This window comes from Pyrgilauda ruficollis, unplaced genomic scaffold (assembly GCF_017590135.1).
Source record: "Pyrgilauda ruficollis isolate IOZ18807 unplaced genomic scaffold, ASM1759013v1 scaffold15, whole genome shotgun sequence".
Lineage (NCBI taxonomy): Eukaryota > Metazoa > Chordata > Aves > Passeriformes > Passeridae > Pyrgilauda > Pyrgilauda ruficollis.
This window is the reverse complement of record NW_024513654.1, coordinates 11,978,324-12,004,684: the sequence shown is the minus strand read 5'-3', so window position 1 is coordinate 12,004,684 and position 26,361 is coordinate 11,978,324. Positions and strand designations below refer to the sequence as shown.

The 26,361-nt window shown below is 43.7% G+C and overlaps 1 protein-coding gene across 1 annotated transcript in view; it reads left to right on the top strand.

Annotated features, from left to right (window-relative positions):
* The first annotated feature begins 375 nt into the window (after window positions 1–375).
* Window positions 376–26,361, top strand: part of NEURL1 (neuralized E3 ubiquitin protein ligase 1) — an 84,244-nt gene continuing 58,258 nt past the window's right edge. Inside the window, exons 1-2 of the mRNA XM_041461649.1 lie at window positions 376–432; window positions 22,863–23,104. Coding sequence (XP_041317583.1) covers window positions 399–432; window positions 22,863–23,104 — 276 coding nt within the window. The 5' untranslated portion in view covers window positions 376–398. The remainder of the gene's footprint in view (window positions 433–22,862; window positions 23,105–26,361) is intronic.

The following is a 26,361-nucleotide window of genomic DNA, read 5'->3' as shown; positions in this document are numbered from 1 at the left end:
GGGAGCGAAAGTTTCACATGGCCAGAGGCGTTTGCTTTTACAAACGAGCTCTTAATTTTTGTTTTCTTTATTTTGCCCGGTGGAGCCAGCGGTGCCTCCCGCTTTGTTCTTAGCATTGCCGGGGCTCCGGATAGCGCCGGGTTCGAGCCCCGCGCGTGGCTGCCTCGCTTTCCGCGTGTGCGTGGGGCGGGGGGACACGCTGCATCGGTGAAACGCCGGCAGCTATTTCAGGCAGCGAAGTCTCCTCCTTCTTATGTAAATAAAGATGACAGCTCGGAGCGCCGGTGCCGCGGCGGGAGGCGCGGGTGTGGGCGGAGGCTGCCGGCGCGGGGCAGCCGGGTCCCGCGTGGGCCGGGGACTGCGGAGCGGAGCCGGAGCCGGGCGGGGGCTGCGCCGACATGGGCGGGCAGGTGACCAGAAACCTGCTCTCCGGTAAGGACAGACCGCCCCGCCGCCGCGGCAGGCGGCTGGGAAAGGTGCGGCGGGGGATGCCGGGGATGCGCATTCTGCCCGGCTCGTCCTCCCGGAGCATCCCGCTCCAGGAGCCGGGCTGGCCCGGGAGGAAGCCCGGGCTGGGATGGAGCTCGTCAGGTAGAACACGGGGATAAGGCGTAGATACCTGCCCGGGCAGCGCTGTCGGGGTGGTCAGGGTCGAAGGAGAGGTAGCTGTGTCCCTGTGTATCTGTGTGCGCTGTCTGAGAGCCCCACAGGGAAACACCAGCCCCGGTGCCAAGGTTACTGCCAGGCAGCTGAGCGGGCTCTCAGAGCAGTCACCTTATTTCTCCTTTCAGCAGCAGTTCCTTCTTAGCTGAGTTGATAAGGTTGGGAATGAATGTCGGTGTGAATTGACGAAGCTGAGGCTCTGGGTGCAGCCCTGTCCCTGGGTTTGTTGGGTGATGCAGGGACCGGAGTACCCTGCACAGGCCAGCCTTAAAGCAGAATGTGAATGTATGGACAACGTGCAGTGTGAGACATGTCCCTGCCTGCACAAATCTCGTGCAATAAATGCCTCTGTAAGAATATTGCAGTCCTTAGTATAAAACCTGTGTTTTGCTCTGAAATGTTCTGTGTGGGTTTGGATGTAGTAAGTGTGCTGCATGCTCAGTGAGGTGTGAATGGGGTTTTCAGAGACCCTTCCTTGTCACAATAGTAAACATGGATATGGGAGGCACAGGTAAAGCACTGTGGAGTATCTCTTATCCTTGATTTGAATAGAGATACATGAGGTATATACATTTACACTGTGAATATCTATATTACAGCCCTGATTCTTCTCATATTTTCTACCAAGTCCAAACCGTATAGTTTAAGGAACAAATGGGGATAGTTAGGAAGTAAATGACTCTCCCCAAAGATATTTAGCAAGATGATAGAGATTTTTTATTTGTTCATGGTTTGTATTCTGAAGTTTCTGTGGCCTGACCTTATTTCTTATTGAATCTCATGATATTCATGCAGTATGCAGAATAATTGTACCGCTGGGTCACAAAAAAAAAAAAAACAAAACAAAAAACTCTGGCTGTCATCTTGTGGTTTTAAGTGCCTTTTCCCCTCTGAAGCATTATTTGAATTAATTTAAAAAAAAAGTCAGTGAAAGAATAAAAAATATATACATGTTTCCTGTGTGTGCCAGGGGCTTGGCATTCCTGTTGGGGCCTTCTCCTGCCTGCAGCTGGCAGTGCACTGCACAGCAGTCTTGCAACTTCTGCCTTTCAGCGATTCTACTCCAGCAAGCATTCTTCTCTATAATTTTATTTGTTGGAAGATGGAGACTAATAAGGTGATGTGGGCAATTAACCCAAATTTTTCCTCTTCAGAAGGGCTACCGGCTGTGTTATATACAGAGGTGATGCACTGCTTTGTTCAACACAGTTGAAAAAAAATAGGGATTATATTAAAAAAAAATCATGCTACAAAGGCACATTTAACAAAAATAGACTACATCTGCACTTGTGGTTTGTCTGTGGCTACTGTTCCTCCAGTTCCATCTTTCTGTTTCAAAATAGCTGAGGAAAGAGAACAGAATCTGTATCCATTTCTCATAAATTGAATTGAAAGTGAATGTAACAATACTGAAAGGAGTTGTATTGATAGCCTTAGGCTTGATAATCTTTGTTTTAGATAGCACAGGTAGTTAATTAACTGGTGTCCTCCACACATTTCTGGTGACCTCTCGGTGTGGCAAGGATGAGGTGGGATTTTTACAAGCACCTATCCACTGAAAATTAGCTCAGGTGGGGAGATGCTGCACATGCTCTGCTGAGCTGCTCCTGGGGAGACAGCAGGTTCTCCTGAGACGTGTGCCCAGAGCTGGGTGCTGGGTCCCTGCCTCTGCCTGGGCACACTCTGACCTTGTCAGGGTCATAAAAGTTAATTGAGATAAAAGCTCCTGAAGTGGCTCTTGAGGGAGGCACCCTGTCAAAAACACCATAAAATCAGGTTGTTTGTTTTAAAAAACTGTGGGTGCCCTGATGTAAGAACAGAGGTTTGGTGTTGGCTGCCAGCCAGTTGAAGGTGAGCCAGCAGTGTGCCAGACTAACAGCACCCTGGCCTTTATCTGCAGTAGTGTGGCCAGCAGGACCAGGGCAGGGAATGTCCCCTGTACTGGGCACTGGCGACGCTGCACCTCGAGTGCTGTGTCCAGTTCTGAGCCCCTCAGTCCAGGAAGGACATTGAGGTGATTCAGTGAGCCCAGAGAAGGGCCACAGAGCTGTTGAAGGGTCTGAAGAGTTAATCATTTGAGGAGCAGCTGAGGGAGCTGGAGTTGTTTAGCCTGAAAAAAAGGAGGCTCAGGAGAGACCTTAACACTCTACAACTGCCTGAAAGGAGGGGGTAGTGAGGAGGGGGTCAGCCTAATCTCCCAGGTAGCAAGGGATAAGGACAGGAGGAAATGATCTCAAGTTGTGCCAGGAGAGGTTTTGATTGGATATTAGAAAATATTTCTTCTGTGAAAGGGCAGTCAGGCAGTGGAACAGGCTGCCCAGGGAAGTGGTGGATTCACTGGCCCTGGAAGTGTTCAGAAAGCATGTAGGTGTGGTGCTTAGGGACATGGTTTGGTGGTGGACTTGGCAGGGCTGGTTAGGAGTTGGTCTTGGTTATCTTAGGGATCTTTTCCAGTCTTAATGATTCTGTGATTCTAAGTTTACAGTAGTCAAGTACAACCCCACACAGACTGTCATGAGGAACACTTGGCATCATTTTGCCCCCTTTCACTCACAAATCTGCTCTCAAACAGCAAAGATACACAGCAATCCTGCTGGATAGAGGAGACTCGACATCCTTTGGCTCAAGAAAAGCCACGAGTGAGTGATGTGTCATGCGTGGGGTTGCATGGCCATGGTGGTGGCACTGGATGTCCCTGGACGTGCACTGTTGCTGGGCTCTACTGTGTGAAGTCCTGCAAGCCAGTGCTGCTGATCCTATTTGAGCCATACTGTGAGGTACACACAGGCTCACATGTACAGGCTGCACACCCATTTCCCTGGGTGAAAATGCTGCTTTCCCATTGATACGTGGCTGCAGAGCCATGCTCATGTGCCCTAAGGTGGAGTTGGTGGGTGCTGAATGGGCCCTGAGTCACCTGAAGGAAAGTTTCCTATCTGATGGGACTGGGAGGAAAAATAAACTTTCAGCTAGTGTCACTGAAGCTACCTGAGCTTCCTAAGAGAGGTCCACTTCTGACTTTATTCCCCACTACCAAACAAACCCCACTGGCTTGTACCATGAAGAGCAGCACCTTTGTTTTTGAAAGGAATCATCTGATGGCTTGAGATGTTGGGTCATGGGACTATTCTCTGTGCAGTGCTGATACTTATTCAGGCAGTCACCATCTATGTCCCTTCACCTGGCACTGTGACTGTCTCTGTTCCTCTTTCCCATTCCCTCTTGCTTTCCCACCACCCTCCATAGAAGTCCTTGTGGTGTTTATCCAGAGCAGTCTACGTAGCAAGAAGAAAAGTCAAAATAGGAGGCTCAAAGGTAACACAACCTTGATGGGCAGGATGTTTACTTGCTATTTGAAGTGTAATATCTATATATGCAGTGCTTAGCACTATTTTAAACAGGAAATGTTGATATGGTTCCTTGTGATTCACAGAAAGCTGGCTTCCACAAGAATGACTGTATATTCCAGTATTCCAGAGTCAGGGTTTATTTAGCTAATCATGCTTGAAACTAATAGATAGATATAGATGCATATGTCATAATACCTGAGTTCTTCTTATGTGTTTAATACAACTTTTGTCTGCTGCAGTAGTTTTTCATGCTTCCACATGGCCATGAGTGAGGTGCTATTTGTAGAAGGTCATATTCTTGATTTTAGGGGCCAAATCTATGAGATTCACTCTAAGGAAAAAAAATCCCCAAACACCTGGGTACTTTTTATGTCTCTTTCACTAAGAACCAAACTAACCCAAAGTGATGGTGTAGCCAAGGAAGCTGCTGCCAAGCTGCAGTGTGTGGAAGAGGGGTTCAGCGTAGGTAGGCGTGCAGAGGTTACTGATGGCACGTACACATCTCTTCAGAGGACCTTTGACTAGCTAGAGTGTACACTGTGGGTTAGTCCACGTGCAGGGAGTATGTGAGTCTGCATAGTTGCACATTTGCTCAATAACTGCCTTACTACCACTGGTAATTATTAATAAATCATTGGTTGCAGGGCTTTGTTTCACTTTCACTTTAATTACTCACGCCACTGGCATTCAGAATTTTGCTGTGGAATCATTTTTACGAGGAGCAGGGGAAAAGGTATCTCATGGCACGTTTTTCAAACTGTAATTGTATGGCATCAATGTAATTGCAAAGAAGTCCCAAGTGAGAGTATGTCTGGTTTTTAGCCCGGGAGGTGGTGCTGATTGACAGGTGTGATTTTCAGTTGGAATGGCTGAGTTTTTAGGCTGCTTGCAGAAGGTGCTCTGTAAGCTGTGAATACAATATAAATAATAGCTCCTGTGTCTTTGTGTGGTGTATACAGAGGATCACATAAGGGTTATGCATGACCAGATTTATATCTCCCATATGTAGGTCTGTTGAGCAATGCAGCCACATTTGTGTGCTGAAAAATGGGAGAAGCAAGCAGGAATTAGGTTATAGCAGGACTTCATCCACACTGCGTGGCAATAGGCTTTTGGGTGGCTGTCTGGATTCATTTCCCATTTCATCGGCATCTCATTTTCCATGGACATTCCTTTCCTTCCTGGCTGGTTATTTATTCCTGTACAAAAGAGTGTGAAGCCCTGACATGATCCTTCCCCCACATTTTGTTCTCCTGGAAAACAATTTCCAGGTCTTGTTCACACATGTTGGTGGGAGGCCCGGGACATTCAGGTGCTGTGTGGAAGCCTCAGCCCCCATGGCAGTGGCTGAAGAGCTCTGGGGAAGAGCAGAGGCTGGAGACCATTTCCCTAATGAAAAATGCTATGATATGCAACTTCTTTCAGTCTTACTTTGCACTATAGAGCTCTATTTTTCCTCTTTCTCTGAATTCCTTGTAGAGTGGTAAATGGTGTATCTATATGCTGAAATGGTGTATCTACGTGCTGAAATCAGCCCCACGCTTCATGTCTCACTGTCTATTCACTGCCTGTACTGCAATAACCACTCTGATCACCACAATTACCCTTGCAGTTAATATCACTAAACAGCGTTCTTCTCTAAAACACACATATATTCTAATTTAATAATTTCCCTCGTCTTACACCTAATTAAAACTTTGTGTATCCCAGAAGAAATAAGAAACAGGAACACCGAAAAAAAGACCTACAACATCAACTGCTAATGAGATTTCTCTGCAAATTAGTGTTGATTTATATTCTAATAATCTCTGAGTTATTGGCTAGATTTTGGGATAACTTGCCATTTGATGGGGTGACTGATGATATCAGACTCACTAAGGAGTGAGCATCTCCTCTATCCTTTGGACAGTTGCTTGTTGAGAACTAATACAGGATTGAGGAGAAAAGGTTGTTTCTAAGCCCCCTCTGCTTTCAGCAATTGCCATATAGCCCTGAAAGAAAAAGAGTCTGTGTGTATGAGGAATTAATCCTGTTCAGGGTTGGATTAACTGGTGCAGAAGACCTTGGGCAGGGTGCCAAAACAGTGTTGGCATTTGCTGAAAGTGGAACTTCCAGAGATTATTTTGGTGCATGCCTCTGACCCATGTGTCACCTGCCAGTGTCCCAAGGTGACCAATAATAGAGCATTATCAGCTGCTGACAACACTTGTGACAGGAAGTGTATGTGGAGATTTTATGGGTAACTACGTTTGTACTTGAAATCTGCTTTATTTGTGAAAGGCAAATGAGTTTTTCATTGGCCGCTGCAGTTTTTGAGTGTAGGGATCTTGCTCCAATTCTGAAAGCAAAGGCTGTTCCTTCTCATTTTGTCCTTTGCTTTCATGGCATTTTCTCATTAACTTTTCTGTCAGCTTTGATGCTCTGTTCTGGTGGGACCTTGGTATTGAATGTTGTTTGTCAGATTTTGTTGTCTTATTTTTGTTTGTCTTACTTGTCTCCTCTTGGACTGCTCATTTCCCTCCTCTATATGAATGCATTCTTAGCTCTGATCTTTCTTCACTTCTTCCTTACTTCTCCCGTTTTCTTAAGAACTATGGGTGCTATATTAATCTATCATTCCGTTAGTTTAGAGGCAGCAGGTGTCTCTTCAGGAAGGTTTGTAGGGTCTACTGACGTGTTCTAGGGAATCATTTGCATACTTAATCAAAGCAAGTACTCCCACAGCCTGAACATTCATATTGTTAATAGTATAAAATCAATTTACCAAACAAATATGATTACCATTGCAGACATTAACAGGAATTAAGAAGAGGTTATCTCTATACATATAAGCTCCAAACTGATATGGCTTCTTTAGTTTCAACAAAGAACTTTGCATTAGTGATATCTATATGTGCAGAGGGTTGCATCAAGAACAGTCTAAAAATTAACCCTAAAGGAAAAGGAGTTTCCTATAAAGTGAAATCAAAACCAAGGGGTGGAATTAATGTTCACCCTCAGGAGTTGTCAGGGGTCAGTGATGACACAGCAGGGTGCTGAGCTATAGGAGTGTGACTGTGAGCCACAAGCTTTGCAGTGCATGTGCCCATGGTTGGTGCACATGCTTCAGCCCTGTGGGTCCCTGAGCTTTGCTCTGGGGTTGATCCCTATGACCATTGTTGTCCTTTCATTTTTCTTCTTGTCTATTCACCTCTAAATCAATGTTTTACTTTGAAAATGTTTTTCTCTGAGTCCAAAATGAGTCAGAGCCACCTTCTGTGTAGCTCTTGCCGAGTTAGTCTCACCAGTATTTCTGTTCCTTGACTCTGTCCTTAATTGTCTCTTGAAGGGACACTGTAATTCGTTGGCATTAAAAATGACATTTCAGATGACTGCAGTTGATGGTGCTGAGGAGAGGAATCCTTTGGTTCATCTGAGATTTACCATGGGCCTGATAGCTGAAAGGGGATGGGCTCAGAGTGAGACATGATAATTGATTGGATGTATGAACATACTTTCTTCATTAGACACATTGATAGCACTTCTATTTTGAAGAAGAAGGGAAATAGTAAAATGATCATATAATAAAAGCTGTATACATTCATGAACATACTACAGTGTGCTCCTGATTGCCTCTCCTCTAACAGCCAGCATCAGCAGAAATCTGAAGTTCTTGCCCTCTCCATCAAGTTAAAATAACTTTTTTTTCATGAGAAACCTTTGTGTTAAACCAAGGCCCCTTGCTTTGAAAATCAGCTCCTTTTTGTGATTCAATTTACATAATTTTCTGCCTATACCAGTAAACACATCCTAATACAGAGGGGGAACATGGAGGGGTCAAGTAAGACTCGTAGCCATGGTCTGGCTTTGCCCCATCACGTTGTAGCTCACAGGGTGGTCCTGCACAGAGGCTGTGGGAGGCAGGTCCATGCCAGGGGATCTTCCCAGACATGCTGGGTCAGCTCCCAGGGCTCAGCAGCTCACTCACAGGAGACTTTGATGAGGTCTGGAAAACAGAAAAGGACCCAACACTTCTCTCAAGGAGGAAGGATGTGACTTCTCTATAAAGTTTGCCTGGATAGCAGAGGCTGATCCCATCTTTGACTACCCTAACAAGAAAGTTCCCACAAGTGACTTGCAGATGGCTCAGTGTCATTCTGAAAATGCTGGTTTAGTCTCACTTCTGGTAAAGCCTTTGGGTTACTTGCTGCGATTTCATGAAACTTTTTCTGGCTGACACTGCCAGATTTTCTCTGTGTTAGGCCCTGCTGTGCAGCCACGTGGCGCCGTGTGGATGCAACACTGGAAGTTTTTGGCCAATAGACTTGTCAGTAAAAGCAGGACCTGCTGTGAGATACTGGGGTGGGACTGAAATTGTGTTTTTCAAGAAAATCTGAGGCTTGTGGCCTGGCTTAAACAGAGCCCAAGCAGTGTCTGTTGAACCAGGAGGGAGTTTGAAGGAAACGTGTGTCTGTGTTTGAGCTGCACCTTTGCAGTCTGGGAAGTGGTTGTGGGTTTTTTGACTCGGACTCCTGCAAGAGCCTGTTTGTCAGTTCCCTGCAGTGCTCCTCTCAGCTTGCTTTATGAAGTTCAAGTGATCCTCAGGCTACTGCAAATCCCAGACCTGTGTTATCAGCCAGGGGCAAGCTGAGCAGCCTTGAGAAAAGTGGATGGGTTTGATCCTGGGAGAGCTCTCTACCTGTGGAGAGGAGGTTTCTGCCTACAAAGCAGGGATGGGAGGGTGCTGTGCAGAGCCCCAGGGCAACACTATCCCCTGCTTGCAAGAGTAGAAGGGGATTTGAGCCATAAACCACACTGTGGCACAAAGAAGCCATTTTAATTTCAGTCTCTGCTGGAGGCACCACATGGAAAAGAAAATGTGATTGGTATGAAAAGAAATGTTTGCGTTTCTAGGAGCAGAGACCTCCCAAATAATTAGTATCACTTGACAAACTGCTGTTTAAAATGCAAGTGGTTTAAGTGGTGCAGCTCAACAGGCATTTGTCAGAGCTGTGGCACAAATGTGATCCTGGCTCTGGGTTGGTTCTTGCTGTAAAGTAAAGGAGATTTCTGGTAAACATCTTTTGCTTAAGGAAAATTTCTCCATGGTTTTATCTTTTCCTTGGTTGGATAACCTAAATGTTACAAACTGGACAAATGGCAGCTTGGTGGCAAGAGTGTTTGGGATACTCCTCTGGAAGGAAATAAATCCTGGATTTTATTTTCTGTTCATAAGACCAGGCTTTTGGTCAGAAGAAAGATAGAAATGTCTCATTTTCTTTAGCTTTTGGGAGGAGGAGAGTAAAGGAAAGGCTTTTGGGTGAGATTTTTTAAAAGCCATAGCTTCATCTCTGATCTGCCTATCTGCAATATTCACTGACTCAACTAAAAGTACTTTAAATAAAATCTTACTTTTCTCTAGGGCTGTTTGAAGACTAACTGAAGACATAAGGGTTGTTAAGAATTGGTATTTTTCAGAGGTTAAAAAAATGGCAGCTTATAAAGAGACTGAGATAAAAAAGAAAAAATTTAAAAAAAGTCTCTGGAAGATAGAAATATATGGCTTTGCACACCAAGTAGAATCAGATTATCAAATATAAAATAGAGCTTTAAGAATTTAATTGCTTTTACAAAGGCATCACTGATTATATTAATTTCTTGCAACTTGCAAGAGGAGAATTGCTCAATTTATTTTCTCATCATCTTAAACTAGTTCAATGCCATCCTCTGGTTTTTTCATCTCTGAAGGGTAAGAGGCTATCATTTGTGTTGCCTTCTTGTTTTATGATTCTGAGTGAAGTTGTGTGCTTAGAAGGAACGCAGGGTTGGGTGTCCTGATGGGACTGGTCCCATACAGATCTCACATGGAACTGGAGCTACAGCATGGTAGGAGTTGCTGTTCTTCTTCTCTTAATCTCTCTGCACAACAGTGGCTTTGCAAAATTGGCCAAAGAGATCTTGATCAAGAAGCATGGCTGTGACAATGTTCCTGGCCAAACCTGTCTCGTTTCTGACCAGCCCAAGGCACTCTTGCTTGAGCAAGGGTGGGTGATTCAATATCTTGATACTGTGTCTCAGTACCTCAACACTTGGATTTTGGATGGTTGCTGACTATAAAATGGTCTTACTCTCTTTGGCCTGTGCTATTCTGTTGTGGCTCCTAGCAGTCAGGCTTAAGTAGGAAAGTGGGCAGTGCTGTCTTTGGGATGCTACAAAGAATATTGCATCATGTTAGAAATGAATTCCTGAAAATGGAGATGCAGTGATTGCAGTTCCCTGCATCCTTCCTACACAGGTGTGCACTGGCATTTATCAAACAAAGGATAAAATAGGATATCTGCACCAATGGTAAAAAGGACAAAATTCAGAGAAATGTCCTACAAATGTACTGCAGATAGATTTGAAAGAGTGCTGAAGTCATTCACCATGTTTGTGAGGGCTGACTGCAGCTCTCACAATGCTCTTCACCTGAGATCCTGTAACCTGAGCCATTTTGCTGGGAGATGTTTCTGTCCTGTTAGTTGCAAAGTGGCTATCTGACCTCTCTTTACCCACTCATGAGTTATCCCAGAGAGACCTTTCTGCTCTGAACCCTCATACAGCAAAGCTGTTCCCTGGGGACTCCAGGTCATGCTTCATCCCAAGCTCATGGCAGCTTCAGACTGAGCAGTGTACAAGCAGTTGCTCGGAGCTTCAGAAGCTCTTTAGCATTTGATAACTGGAATATTGTGAGATTTATTTGCTATATATATATATATATATATATATATATATATATATATAACAATACATACTTTCCATCTTCTCTTAATGCTGTGCTTTGGAAAATCTGTACTTTAACCCTTGTGGACAGACTTTATCAGTTTTGTCTTTAGTGATGTGGCAGAATCAGTAATATTGTGGGACCATGGCTGGTACTGCTGACTCAGTTAGTGCAGAGTGGGGTGTGTAGTACTGTGTGAGCAGCTGTAATAAAGTGTAGATATGGGCAAATTACCCTTAATAACTTCAGTATTCCAGAGATTTTGAAGTGTACCCTCTGGGAAAAAAAAATACAGATTGGTAGTGGTTTGGGATTTGTGCAACTTCAGTTTGATAACAAATATTTTGTGTTTTTCCTCTGTGTACTCTATTTACAGCAGTAGGTTCAGATTTTGAATTGAGATCGGCTTTTGGGTGCAGAAAACTAATCAGGGAGATGCTTCATGGCCCAGAGGTCTGGATTTGCAGACTCCAGTTCAACAGCTGCATCTCCCTGTGCTGTCAGAAAGAGCATCTGTCAGGGATGCAGTGTGGTCCTTATTACATTATAATTTAGTGCTGTGGCTTAGAAAAACAGGAGCATTTTTGTACTTATAAAAACCCCTGCAAACCCCTAAAAAAATTAAAGCTCCACTGATCTTTCATAGCAGAAGAAATGCCCCTTATCTGAACATTGACTAAAGGATGTTACAATGTTTTTAAGCTAAAAAAAGCAAGGAAAATGGATGGATGAGTTGGTCTCCATACTTAATTGCTCCTTGCTTTTCTGAAATAGTGTATGTGTCTTTCCACCAAGAGAATAAAGTCCCCTGAGCCCTTCAGGCTTGTTTCCAGATCTTCAAAGCACTCACACTATGAACGTGGCTTCATCAGGAACAATGCTCTGACTCTTGTGGCATCAAATTTCTTCCTCTTTTCACTCTTATCAATACATCAATATGGAAAAATGCCCCTCTGCATGAATTATAAAACAGTGTGCTGTTCCCATTCCAAGCTGGCTTGGTTTTCTAGCCCATCTCTCTTCCTTCAGCTATTTAGAAATGCAGGCAACTTTTCATCTTTATGATGTTCCTCCTGTGTCACCTGCTGTACATCACCCAGCTTCAGTCGATGGCAACTGGTCATCTGTCAGGAAAGGTCATGCAAGTATACCTGCAGCAATATAAAATTGATGAAAACTCAATTATTGGGAAGTTTTTTCCTGTTTGTACACACTGATGTTAAATTTCAAAGCCAGATATGGCACAAGTTCCTTGGTGAGTTCTCACAGGAAACACTGGGGTACCCCCTCTACAAAAGAACTGACTCTGTTACCCAAGTCATTAGAAAATAATCATGAAGGTTTGAGGGGGTTCTGTGAGGGCTTATAATGAAAGGGCTAGGAACTTCTAGTTTGAAGTGTATTTTTGCCTATGCAAATCAGAGAAGAGTAGAACTAACTTCTATGTGCTGTTGTGGTGACAGAAGCAGTCACCTCCTGCCGTCCTCTGGGGAGAGGAATTGCACTGGCCATGAGTATGGAACAGCATGGGTCCTGACAGATTCTTGAAAATAACAGAAAATCAGATAAAACATATGCTTGCTTACAAAGTTGTGTTCCTCTTATTCCTATTTATTTTCTCATATGCAGCCTGTAAACACTTCTGGGCAGGACCCAGATTCGGCATGAGGTAGTGGCTAGCAGGTAGGATGACTTCTAAAGAAACAAAACAGGTCTGTGTGCTCTTGTCCTCAGGCAATAAGGATTCAACACCCTTGGTCTTCTACTGGCTGACCTACGGCAGCAAATGCTAAGGAAAGGAAGTTGCTGTATGGAGTGCTCCATCAGCTGTTTGCGGCAAAAGGTGAAGTGAGAACTTCATGGGTCTGGCATGGGAACTGCTAGGCAGGATGGTGGAATAGTATTCACACTGGTTCTTTGAATAAGCACCAGAGATACTGCTTATTCTAGTTAAAATAAACTGTAACTTTATGGTGTGACTGGCTGGTGGAGTTTCATGTTTTAATTCAGTGGTCCAAGTTCAAGTTCTGGTCTGCTTAAGAAACAGAGTTATTTACTGGTAAAGGGTGTTGAAACTGGTGCAGGCGATGTGCTGCGGAGCCAGATGAGAGTGGGAAAGTCAGTAATTTAGATTCCACTTGTGACTGTGGTACAGAAAGTGCAGATTAATGAAGGAATGTGTGCATAGAGGGCCAAATTCTTGCGTAAAGGGAGAAATCTTGCCCTTTCTCCTGGTTTTGCCTCAGCAGTACTTATATTATTTGCCTGGAAAAAAAAATATTTTAATGGTGTAGCGGTTAACACTTCTAATGCTACTGGAGTCCTCGCTGATCTTGGCAAAAGTTCTTGTTTATAATTTCTATTTGTGCATTGAAGTTGTTGGAGAGCAGGGCTGGTGCCCTGCCCTGGGCTGGGAGCTTTACGTCTGGGCCCTTGTGCTGTCTCTGCCAGGTGCACTGGGAGTTTGAGAGGGTGATGGTGGGAGTCAGGCATGGAGCTCAGTGCTTTCGTCCCAGTAAGGTACCTAAAAAAATGCCATTTTGGTGACAAACTTTTGCTTCATTTAGTACCCAGTGCAAGTTACTTTGCAGGAATATGTTACAGATTAACTAGTGGTCTGCCAAAATAAATCCATCTCTTTATAACTCTGTGAGATTGGAGAGCCTTGGTTAATCACAGGGGCCTGTTGTGCTTTAGGAGACAGGGAGTTGTTTGGATTTTTTTTTTTTAAATAAAAGGATATGAAGCATGAGGAGAACAAACCAGAATAGTACAAGAGGCTGGGAAAAAAAAAAAAGAGGAGTAAACCTAAGTGAGGGAGAAATGCTGGATAAAGTGGAGCCAGTGAAGGAAGAGGAAGACTTGAAAGAGAGAAGTGGCTGAGAAACTTTAATAATTGTGACAAGGGAGGAAGAGGAAGAAGGAGGAAGGGATGACAGATAAAGCAGAGAGAAAGGTTGTGTGTTATGTGAGTTTTTCTGAAAAAGAAATGGACAAAGGAAGAGAGAGTGGAAAGGAAGAATTTTAAAAAAATGTGGCTCCTATAATCCTGAAATATTTAAGAGGATGTTAAATGTGGCCAAATAGTAATAGTTAATTTTGACCTGCCTGATAAGTTGCTAGCTCAAATAACCCCTTACTTTAAGGATTTATTTGCTGCCAAACAGGAAATAAAGCCAGTGGAATCAATGTCTTTTGGGTCTAGTAAGTGCAGAGCAAGACTAGAGTTTCAGGTAATTTTTCCTTTGTAAGCACTTTCATATTCCATTTCACAAGAATACAAACCCTACAAAACCCCCCTGCATAAGCAGCAGCCAGGTGACCCTGAGTAGATATATATTTAAAGAACTTCCCTTTAGGACTGCTTTTGGACTTCATATTGAAAGGAAATCTTTGACATTTGGGTAACTGATACAGATGGAAATAGTTTGGGCTCTGTTCCGACTAACAGCAAAGACAGCAGTGCAATTTTCTGATGCTGAAAAAGGGAATTTTCAGTTGATCAGAAATAAATTAAAATAGCCAAAAAAAAAAAAAAAAAAGACATAGAAAAGACATACTGGGTGACAGTATTTCCACAGCTACCAGTCTACAGGAAGGAAAGAGCAGTGACCTGATTTGGGGGACATCAGCACATCAACATCAGATAGTTTTGGCAAAAGATCACTGCACCTCACAAGTTTAAATATGTATGGGGTAAGGAGCTGCTCCTGGCAATCATGCTCTCAAGAGACCCTGCAAGGAAAAACAGCAGGGGACTTTCAGGAGGAAGAGTGTGAAAAAGAATTGTTTGAGCCCTGTGTTTTTAAACAAGACCACACACAAAATGACCCACCTATACAGTGTCTTGCAGTGACTCTAAATTGATGTTTTACATTAGAAAAACCACACACAAAATGACCCTATACAGTGACCTATACAGTGTCTTGCAGTGACTCTAAATTGATGTTTTACATTAGAAAAAAGGCACACTCCAAGTGTAATTGTCATGTATGATAGAAGAAAAACTGCCATCTGGGAGTCTGTAGAAATGTCATTACAAAATAAAACTTCATGATGGGTGGTACTGAACACAATCTAAACTCTCCAGCTGGGTAAGAGGAGATGCTCTTCCACTGCTCTACCATTCATCCCGGTGCGTGTCTTTCTTGATTGGAGGTGGTCTCTGATTAGGAGCTGTGCTAAACAGGACACTTGGGATATGGAAGCATCCTCCAGCTGATCATCCACATAAGCATAATTCAGATATGCTCCACAAAAGACCCTGTCTCTTTCCACTGATGCAAAGAAAAGCATCCTACTATATTGTAAATAGGCAGTGGGAGTATCCTGATGTGGGTCTAATTCAGCATCTTGAGTCTAGGGGCATATTTTTGATTTTACACAGATACAACCCAAAGCAAATTCAAGTGCTTGAGTTCAGAACCACAGCTTCTCTAATTTTCTTTGCATGGCTTTGTCAGTAGGCTGCACCATTTCTACCATCTCTGGGGTTTTGGTTCTACAGATCCATTTACTTGTCCCTGCTGCTCTTACGTTTGCTTTCTCCTGCTCTCCATTGCTCCCACATCCTTTCTAATCCTGACAAATAAATGAAGTTTAACCTTGATAGGTTACCTCTGTTTCTGGTGAACTCTCAGTATTCAGACTTTCAAGCTATTACACTGTAGATGGAAAATGTGCCCAGGATAGACTTTCCATTAAACTGTATTTAAATTGGAAGAGAATGCTGGCACCTCAACAAGTATTCCAGAATTAGATCCCAAAATACTGAGGCTAGCTAATCTTTTGGAAGAACAAAAAACTCTTACTGATTTATATTTAGCAGGGGGAATGCATTTTAAAAACACAGCCTATATGAGGCCCCTTGAAGAAAACATCTTTTACATTGATTTGTAGTGCATGAAAATACTACACAGCCGTAAAATATTTGCACTTGGGCTCTGCTTTTATGTCTTTTTTTTTTTTCTTTTTTTTTTTTTTTTTCAGTATGAACTGTCATGAACTCTCTGAGAGTGGCTGCTCTGCTGGCTGTGGCTGTGCAGTGAGACAGGGCTGCCTGTGGGGCAGCAGCTTTGCTGTTCATCATGGCTGTGCCCAGTGCTGCAGGAGGGGAAGGGGAAAAGCAGCAGTGCAGGTAGCACTGGTGGGAACACCCAATTTTTGTGAGGCTTTGGTTCAAAGTGGCTGCAAGTATTTGTGCTGTACCCTGGGACCTGTGTAGAGAGGGATGAAGGACTGCTGGCCCTAATCTCAGCAGCACAGCTCTAAGCTGAATGTCTGCAGTGACTACGTGGGCTTGGTTTACATGATTATAAATCAGCAGGAATTCTGTAATGTTAATGAAAGCGTGACATGTTCTATGCATAGTTCTGATCTATACTAGGGAAATGATTAACTGGAGTTACAGTAGATGTGAGAGGTCAATGGTGTGTCCCAGCTGGGCAGTTTCTGGAAAAGGAGCTATGGCAAGAAGTGGGTTTGTTAATGCAGTGAGTCAGAAAAGTAAACATAACTTATAAATTATATGTAATCTTATGGCCAACAGTGTATCAGCTTATCTTTGAGAAGATAAGGATTATCAACAGAACAGAGCATGGAAAGTTCTGGGTGTTTTTCTTCCTTATGTCCCACCATCTGCAGCACAGACAGATCAGCCATCACCCTGGGCAAGCTGTTTCTGTTCCTCCCGAAGCAGCAGATATTAGAAAAGGAGAAGATTAACAAACTGCACATTTACAGGAGGAGGATAAACAGAATTTTTGAAACATCCCTAGACTGTAAGCCTAACTAGACTTAACTTGCTTTCTTTTTTTAGAAGACATACATATATTATTACATTTCTCTGCTGACAGAGCCTACCTGATCACAGGTAGAGCAAAAATGTTCTAAATCAAGAAAGAAATCTTAGATGCTTCTACAGCATGGTTTTTTACTTTGATCTTCTAATTTCCTACCCACAACATCAACCTACGATAATAAGTTAGTAAGCTACAGTAAGAAAAATAAAGTTGCAGTATCACCAAGATGCAAAGAGAATAAGGTCAGAAATGCCTCCCCGCTGTCAAAAACATAATTATTGCACATGCAAGTGGTTCCTGTCTGTGGATCAGAGGAGCTGCTGGAAGCTGCTGTAGGGAGGAGCGGCTGCTGCTGATGCAGGGATGTCAGTCTCCTTTCCATGGATTTGTCTGGAGCCTGGGGGTGCAGCTCCCAAGGCAATTCCTCCTGCCCAGCAACTTCCAGGGGAGCTGCTCACCCCCTCTCTCCTTACCTGGCAGAAGGGAGCATATGGCTGCTTACTTATGCTCTGCTGTTCTTATGTGCTTAGTGGGCTTATGGTCCAGAAGGGCTCGGGGGGATTTGCATGGGGAGAGGGCAGGGAGGGACCTGGAAAGGATCTGCATCCATGGGAAGTGAAGTGGTACCAGAGGTCTCTGTGGTGTGTCACGAGAGTAGCTGAATTTTTGGAAATGACTGACAGACATTGAGCAAACAGTGCCTAATTAGGGACCAGGAGATGGTTAATGATTACACAGCATTGTAACTGAAGATATGGAATTTAAAAATTAATTTATAAGGGGAAGGCATTTCTTCTCAACAGCCTTATATGTATATAGAACTATATTCACACTTCTCTTCTTGGTATCATCTATTCTTCAACAAAGAAAAGGGTATTTGGTATTGGTATTTTTGGAGTGCTTGCAGAGCCATCAGCTGGATTGCTCCTCCTGGAGATGGTGTGTTTGAGGATTTGCCTCCTCAGCTCAGTCCTGCCCTGCTGTCCTCTCCTTCTGCCTTTCCTGCATTTTGAGGGTCTTCCTCATCTTCCTTCCCTCATCTGGCAGAGTCTTCTCTAGGCTCTGCACACAGACATCTCATCTCTCTGTGAAATTTCAACAACAAACATTGGTTCAACTTTATCCTTCCTGTAGCCAATTAAGAGAATCACTTCTCATCTGTAGTACTTAAATCTACTTTTACCAGCCTAAACTTTTGCTCTGAGTATTTTGCCTTAAAACAAAAAAGTACTGACAACTCAGGCTTATTATAACTGAAGCAGAGCTCTTATTGTCCTGTCACTCCTCAGCTCCTTTCATCTACTTTTTTCAAGCTTTACAAAAGTTGCCACACTCCTGACTCTTACTGATAGTCAGAGCCTCAGCATTGTCTTCAAGCAGGCTTTTGTAAAGCCTCACATCCAGGTTCTGACCAGGGACTCCTAAGTTGAGGTGTTCAGCTGTGTTGCTAAAAAAGCCCCATGCCCAGGTCACCGCCTGGCACTGCTGCAGAGGTTGCTGTCTGTGCACCCTGTTGGACAGGACATGTCTCTGCTCCTCAGCTACAGCACTGCAAGTGATGGAGGGCAAATGCACATCCCAGATGAGCAGAGAGACAGAGGAAGTGCCAGTGTCTCTCTCAGCTCATCCTCTGAAATGCCCTCAAACACACGAGTATGAGTCTTGCAGATCCCACTTGCATCTATCCTATTTTCAGGACACAGACTTTCTCCTTTCCTTTCTGTTCTGAAGCTTTGAAGTCATCTCTTCTGCCCTTGACAAAGTCTTGCTGTGCTTGTATTTATTACAAATTTCACTTGTTGCACCTATTTTCCTGCCCTTTGTCCTTACTGTCACTTTTTGAATCTCTTCCACTAACTTAATTTTTCTCTATGCAATGAAAGATCAGCTTCTTCACTTTGAGGGCTCCACATAAATTAACCACTCCCTTCCCACCACTTGTCAGTCAGGTTTGAAAGACGGATCCATTGCAGATCATCCTGCAAGCAGCTCCAGCTTCTGCTGCCCAAGTTTTATACTGGCGGGGGAAAGGCTACTCACAGATGCTGTAAAACCACCCTTGTTGTCTTTCATATCTCTTACTGTAAAGACAACTTGGACAACTTTGCATTTCAGGTTAAAAAAAAAAAAAAAGGACTGGTATTATCTCCTTTCTTTTGCATGTGGTTTGTCTGCACCTGCCTCTTGTCTTGCAGTTTGCATTTTAAATGGAAAATCTTACCCTATGCACGAACCTCCTCACTTGATACTTCTTGTCACCTCTAAAATAGCACAGATGAAAATAAGTTATGTTTTGGCTTTGACTTCTTTTGGAGTCTTGGATGGGAGTGCTAGATCTGACCAGCTGGCTGAGATCCACCTTGTAGATACTTCCCTAATTCACTAAAGTTTAACCCAAAACGCTCCTTAATTTGGATTTAGCACTCTACAATTAACCCTTTGCATTTCTGTCATTGAATACCCCAACACCTGCAAAGCTATAGTCTCTTCCTGTGGAGAATCAAAACTTTGCTTTGGCTTCTTGGTCATCTTGCCATGCAAACATGAGTTCTTCACTGTGGTGACAGCAATCTGACAGGGTCATTGTCATCCCACAGGCCCAGGGAGAGTTGGATATAGACTGAAGATACATCATTACTTACTCCCTCAAGAACAGCAAACATGTTTTTAAAGGCAGTGAAGATTTGCATTAATTTATGGTTCTCTTTCTTCTGTGCACATGCCCTGGTCAGGCTGCATGTGAGAAAACAAGGTTTGCAATCCCTTTCAAGTTTCCACTGGTGTTAAGCTAATGTTTATTTTTAGTAAACTGTATTTCAAATTGTGCTTTTAAGAATCCTTTTGCAAAGCCTAGCACAACCATTTCAATATTTTATCCTTCAGACCTTTTTATTAACAAATATAAAAGGGTATAAAGGTTCAGTGTAACTAGTTATGCTGTATTTCACTGATAATTTTCAAAAGTATGGGTCCAGCTCGAGAAATGACAAGGATTACAAGCATTCATCTCAGTTGGATTTTTTCTCCCTGTGCTGCTAACTAAGTACCCAGCTTTGGGAAGGCTGTGTGGATACTCCTTTAGGGGCAGGCCTTTTCTGCTGTGCTGTGTGGGTGTCCCTGTCCCCACATCCACACATGGTTTCCTTTCCTTCCTTCTCAAAATCCTTCCCTTTTAAGTGCTTATCCAGTAAGGCCACCTGCCAGATAAAGCACTGCCAGCCTCTCTTGATAAGGTAATAACTGAAACACTCTTCTCCATTCACAGTGTGGTGTTTGCCCTGCATGCTCGTTTCACTCTCCCTTGCCTGCCGCACAGGTGCCTCTGTCCCCACCCCAGACCTCTCCTTCTCCCCAGGCAGACAAGGATATGTCATTTCCATTTGCTACTGCATGTCAGTCTTTGGGCTCTATTATAAAGTCTTGTTTTCTGTTTCTTTCAATTCTGAGTGGCACTTATTTTACACGCTGTAAGAAATTTATCTTTAATACCTTGCAGTCAGTTTTGAATCTGAGTGATTTTTACAGTATTCTCGTAAGTGCCTATAAAGATATTTTCAACTGGCAAAAATGTATCTTTTAAAAAATAAATCCAGACATTTCTTGCAGCATTCAAGAAATCCCAAGCCTTTAAGATTATGCCTAATGTTTGCAGAGCATGAACACTTCTGGTGAAAGCACCTATCAGGCTTTGATCTGCATTCTTCTAAGCTGAGAACTGCCAGTGTTGGCTTGTGTGTAGTGAGTTGTATGCAGGATGTTGTTCATGCCTGGAGATCCAGGAGACCAGGGACATGTAATGCACAGGGCAGGAGGAGTGTTCCAGCTTTGGGGAAACACTCTGCTTTACCAGACAGCTCCAAAAGGGATACTCTTAGCAGTGGGACACTGAAGGCAGAATGGTTCAGCTGTGTTGTGGTGTGTGGTTCATGTTAGCATCTCCTTCACCCTGGCTCACTTAAAGGTCTCAGAAGATCCAGTCCATGGCCCTGTGGCTCAGAGAAGCAAGTGGTACTTCAGCACTTCTGCTGTGCTCTTAGCAGGGCTTATGGTATTATGGGGACATGGTGTTCAGGGTTGAAACCCAGTGCTGGGTGCAATAGTTCAAACAGCATCCAGAACTGGGCATGGATGGAGAAATGAGGTCAAACCTAAGGAGTGAGCAGCTGCTCTTCTTTGTGACATGGCAGCTGGAAAGCTGTACAGGGCTCCATGCTGCACCTCTGGGTTTGCAGCCCTTCCACACAGAGGCTGTTTTCAGACAGGCATGATCTTTCTCTTGTGACTTTTGTCACAAGATAGAAGTTTCAGAGGGATGATAGTAGAGAGCACACTTAGTTTGCAAAAGTCTAGTGGTACTGGAAGGAATTCAACCTGCTGTTCTTTGGGGCATGAGTTGGTCTCTAATTAAAGAGGTTTTAGGCAGTACTGTGAGAAGATTCTGTCTGTGGGCCTGCTGCAGCTTGTGTTGTCTTCTGACCACCCAGGACCACCCAGCCTGGTCTGTGGGGAAAGCCAGGGTGCACCACCCCAAGTCAGCAGTGACCTTTCCAAGGGGAAAAGGTCAGGCTCGTGTGAGCTTCTGCATCCTGACCTCCTGTCAAGCTCGCCTTTCATACAGTCTGTTCCTCCCAAAGGTTTCCCTCTGTGACCTGCCTGCTCAGGTTAACCTCTGCTTTTTCTCCCCACTCTGCAGCTCATTTCTCCTCCATGGGTGAGGAACAGGAGAAGAAAGTTGACATATTCCACATCACTTCTGGCATAAAAAAACTTCCAGTTGATTCATCTCTCCCATAAAGCATTAGTGAAAGTCTTTAAAGGTAACAGCCCTGCTGTGTGGCCTCTCTGGTCTGTTCTGAAGGAACAGCACTGTTGCTGAAAATGGGAGAAAAAATCCCAGCAAGGAGATGAGAAGGCCAGGGTGACAGATGCTGAAGCTGAATTATAATGTTCTCATCAGAAGCCAGCATTTTAAGTTCTGCTGATAGTTAATCACACTCAGCCTGAGGATGTGCTGTTACAGATTTTTGTAGCTACAAGCTAAGACTACCCAAAAGACTGGAAGGAAGAGAGTCTGGACTTTCTATTGCAAACCATGACTTATATTAGAGGTGCAACCATTATTTTGTAGTAGCTATAGAAATACATAGCAGTGAGCAATTAATTTGTGTTAAGAATATAGATAATAAGTTTCTATAGTTTGTGTGTTTGAAGAGTAATGTTTAGTGATGCATCTTTGCAGCAGAAACTGGCACATTCTTAAGATCATATTTGCTTTTGTAGCATCCTTCAGTCTGTCACAGAATAGTCCTGTATTCTATTGGTACTCTGATTCCAAATGTAGGAGTAGTTCCTCCCAAACATATGTGCATGATGTAGTGTGTATGTGCACACAAGGAAGGGGAAGCAGATGACTTGTGTTCAGTAGAGTGGTTGTTTTGAGCTGGAACTGCTGCAGGCTCCCTGTTGAAAAGAAACGTGTCTGTCCATTTGTTCAGGAACAAAGCTGCTGTCATGGTTGTGCTGATCCTGTGTCAAGTCTTTCTGTAGAGTCTTGAGTGGAGAAAGATGTCATTTCTTCCATCCTTCACAGCCTTTCTCCCTCTTACCTTTCCTCACTGGGATCATAGTGTGCTGGTCAATGCCTTCATGACATGTGGGATCTCAGCTGAGGTTCTTACCAGTGGAGGAGAGAGGAGACTGGGTGGGAGTCGTTGGAGGGATCCAGGTGAGTCACTGCTCAGTGGTGCTTCAGTGTGTGAAAATTAGCAATGTGTGTGCCTGAGCTGGCACAGGTGGACGGGGCACCGAGGCACATGGAGACAAAGATCAGTGGAGTTGCTGTTGCAAAGGAGGTGTGAGAGAAATGGTCAAGTTGTGTAGGAGTCCTCTGGAAGTGGAAGATTGTTCCCTAGGTGTGACAGCTTTGATACAGCAACTTCACAAGTGCTTTGCTCCAGTTTTAGAACCAATTCTTGTGTTCTCTCCTGGTCTGTGGCCTCAAGATGGCCACAGACCAGGAGAGACCAGGAGAGACCACTGTGATTTCAGTGCTGAGGTGCAGTCCCAGTGTCATGCTCTGTACTGTCAGATTGTCCAAACAGGAGTCTTCAGTATCCTTGCAGTTTTTTACTGCAGAAGATGCTCTAAAATCCCTCGGTGGTTTATAGTTTAAGGATTTGTCTCCCTTTGTTTTGTTTTACCTATACTTTCTATGTGAAGTACCTCTGCTTTTTTTTTTTTTAAATTGAAAATTTCCATATTACTCACAGTACATTTGAAGCCCTTTTTTCCCCATTCTGCTTTCAGATTCCATTGGTGGGTCGTTTTCAACGTCCTCCCACCGATGCCACCACAAGCAGAAGCACTGTCTCCCCATCCCACAATGTGGAACTCTGTCCATCAGCCCTCTGCTTTTCCATCCTCACACGAAGGGATCCCAGATCATCATGGACACAACACAGAAGGCAGTGAAGCGCCAGGCTAGCTTCTGCAATGCCATTACCTTCAGCAACAGGCCCATTGTTATTTATGAACAAGTCAGGCTTAAGGTGAGTAAATTATACCTTCCCTTTTTGCCACGGGATCTGCTGGGAGTGAATGCTGGGATGTAGGGGGCTTTGGTGCTTGCAGAAGAGCTTTAATCCTTCCTTGAAAAGCACAGTAGTCAGACCTTAGCCTTAAAGATCTGCAATCTTCACTGGTAGTTCTGCTTTTGTCGCTGCAGTTCTTGGAGCCATAGGTTCAGACTGCTGTAGAAACTGAGAACAGTTGGGAAATCCACCTTCCAAAAATGCTTACATGGATGTTAGACAAGTACAACAGATTAAATTGAGATTGCTTGGAAAGCCAGGAGATAAGAGGTCAAAAAGGACCTAGAAGTGAACGTTCTTGCTCACATGCTTGGCAGGAAAAACAAAAGAATTTGGAGAAAAGGATGAAAGGAGCAGTCAGTGTGATCACTGTTGTTGTCTAAGGAAAGGACCTTTCTGCTGACTGCTTTGTTGAATCAGTCACCTGATAGCATTAAGATCAGAAGAGAGAACATTGCAAGGATCACATTTTTCTCACTGGCACAGGCTGATTTCACTTCCTTTGTGTCTGTGGTAGCCTGGAGGATGGTGTTTGTACTCCTGGTACCACCATGCCATGCTGCAGCTGGCATGGGAAATGCAGCTCCTCTAAATGCAGACAACATGCCTCCATGAACACCAGGAGCTGCTTTCTGATGAAGAAATTCCTCCATGTCCTTAGGAACTGAAGCACTTTTGAGATTATCAGCATCTTAAGGAGCTTGCGACCCTTGAAACTATATCTTTGATAATTTCCAATCTTTATGGCCTCTAGTTTATGGGACTTTGTTTTTCTGTTCATAGACAATTTCATGCCTTTATTGGAATAAAAAAGGTCATCTTTGGCTACTTTAGTTCATGGCACACATGAATGATCAGACTGCAAATCCTTTATTTATGTAGAAGGAGTTTTCCAGCTGGTTTGTCAGCATATAGATACATGGTTTGAATGATCTTGCTGTTGCCCATTTCTAGAGGTCCTGGAGTCCTGTGTCCTACAGCAGCATCTCAGCCTTCCCTGCCTCTTCCCTCACAGCCAGCAAAGGAGCAAGGAATGAGGGACTTGCTTCCTTTTGGGACATGTGGAGATTTCAGTGATTTCAGGCTCAGGCCCAGAGATAGAAAATCCCCACTACAGGTTTGTTATGCTTCTTGTGGAGCTCTTACTGCTTCTATCCAGGCTGGAAGCCCAGCAGGAATCTCTCACAATGCCTAATGAGATTTTTCCCATGTTGGCCAGCAGTTTGGGCAAGCAACTGCGACAAATAATCTGGGAGGAGATGAAAGCAGCATTTCACTTTTGAAGACACCATCAAAGATTTGAGTGGATTTAGTAGTTTAGGCAAAGGTTCTGGGTTATTTCTTCCACATTCTGAAACAAGGTAGCTATCTCTGGAAATTCACACTTGTTTATCTCTGTGTATTTGGGTATTTTAGCTTGCATAACATATGTGAAGGATATGCATGCAAATCTGCACAAGAGATTTATGAGCAGAGCTCCTGCTGACTCCAATGGGAAGGTCTCATGGGAGTAATCAACAGGCTTGAGCAGAACTTGTGCTCTAGGGAGGGATGAAGTGTGAAAACATCCTTGCTTTTGTATGGTAAGTCTATCCTGTAACTGCCTCGCTGTTGTTTGTGCTGTGGAAAGCAGCATCTTAGACCTTCTTACCAGCCACAGACTAACCATGAGCCCAGTATTCAGGTCCTATAAAGTCTAAACTCCCTCTGGAAAATGGAGGAAAGAAGTAAGGAGATTTAATTCTGTTTATTAGCTATTGTATCTCAGGTTTTATTCTGGCATTATTTTGCAGCTCTGGGAATATGGGAATATGGCTGTCAAGCAGCCTCAGAGACAAATGCTCCAGTATGATTTCTTCCATGTAATTTGGGGCATTGCTAGGAAGTACAGCTCTCAAAGATGGCATAAGGCAGTAGAGAACAGGAGCCTGAATCTGTAAAAGCAGCAATGGTTTAGCAGTTTGCATGTTGATTCTGTATTTTCCTCCCCTTCTGGTACCCAGTGGACCTCCCATGCTTTTCTGCTAGCAGTGGCTGCTGAAAAGAGAATTTGGTCCATCATTAACTGTTGCCTTTTTTAGCAAAACTGTGCGCCCTTTGTCCAGCTGTGTCTAATTCTTGGCAGGCTTTATACTTGATTTTAATTTGGATATTAGTTTGCCTGTGGTCAGACTGTATTGAGCACTGTTTATAGGTGCTGATTAATACATGGAACATGTGCAGCCTCAATTACCATATGAATATTTACTTCATGCTGCCTGTGATTGCTGTGAAGTATTGGCAAGAGGCTGAATTGTACAAATGACAATGAGGCCATATTTATCTTAGACCCGAAAGCTTTTAGGGCTTGCAGTAAATTTGCTGCAAAAAATAACCCGGGCTTCTTCTTGGAGTGTATTGTGTTTTGTCATGTGCACACCCTGTTAACCCCACTTTACTGGGGACGTGCATGATGCCATCCCACCCTGGCCAGGTATATAAAATAGCGAATCTGCTTCAGTCCTTTTTAGTGGCACCCCAGTGTCCACCACATAAGCAGGAGCTTCCCATGGTTCCTGGGACTGAGGTTAGTGCTCAGGTGTTTCATGTAAACAGTTCAGGTGCCTGGATGGACTGAGGGATAAAGAGCAGCACTCCCTTAACTGAAAAATTGTCCATTAATAATTTTTTTCTGAAGTCTGAGTTATTTTCTCTGATACTTTAATTATAAAACAGAAATCTCTAGGCTTTGAACAATGTCTTTGTTGTAAGATTATTGTGACCCCAAGGGCACATGTTCCAGATTTGCCTTGGAGAGGAATATGTAAAAGAAAAACACAGTATTTACAAATTTGATTAGCAGGGAATTCAGAAGTCCAAAGAAAACGTCTTGTAGAATTCCGTGGTGAAAATTCTGTGCTTCCAAGCTGGGACATGTGGGGCTGCTGCCAGGCTTTTGAGAACAGACCTGAAGTCCTGGACAGTTCAGTCTCTGTCATTGCCATTCATCCCAGCCATTAGTGCTTTGGCAGAGCATGAAATTACAGAAGGGCAACAAGTTCTGTGTGGCATCTGGCAGGTGGTACCTATCCATGTTTCTGCTCTTGTCCTGTGGCCAGCAGTGGAGTTGCTTGAGGCTGCCAAGGCATTGATGGAAGATGACTGTCCCAAGTGCTCTTGTGTTTGCTGCAGGTTCAAAGTGTGAACAGATACAGTGATTATGGGTCAACTGGCAT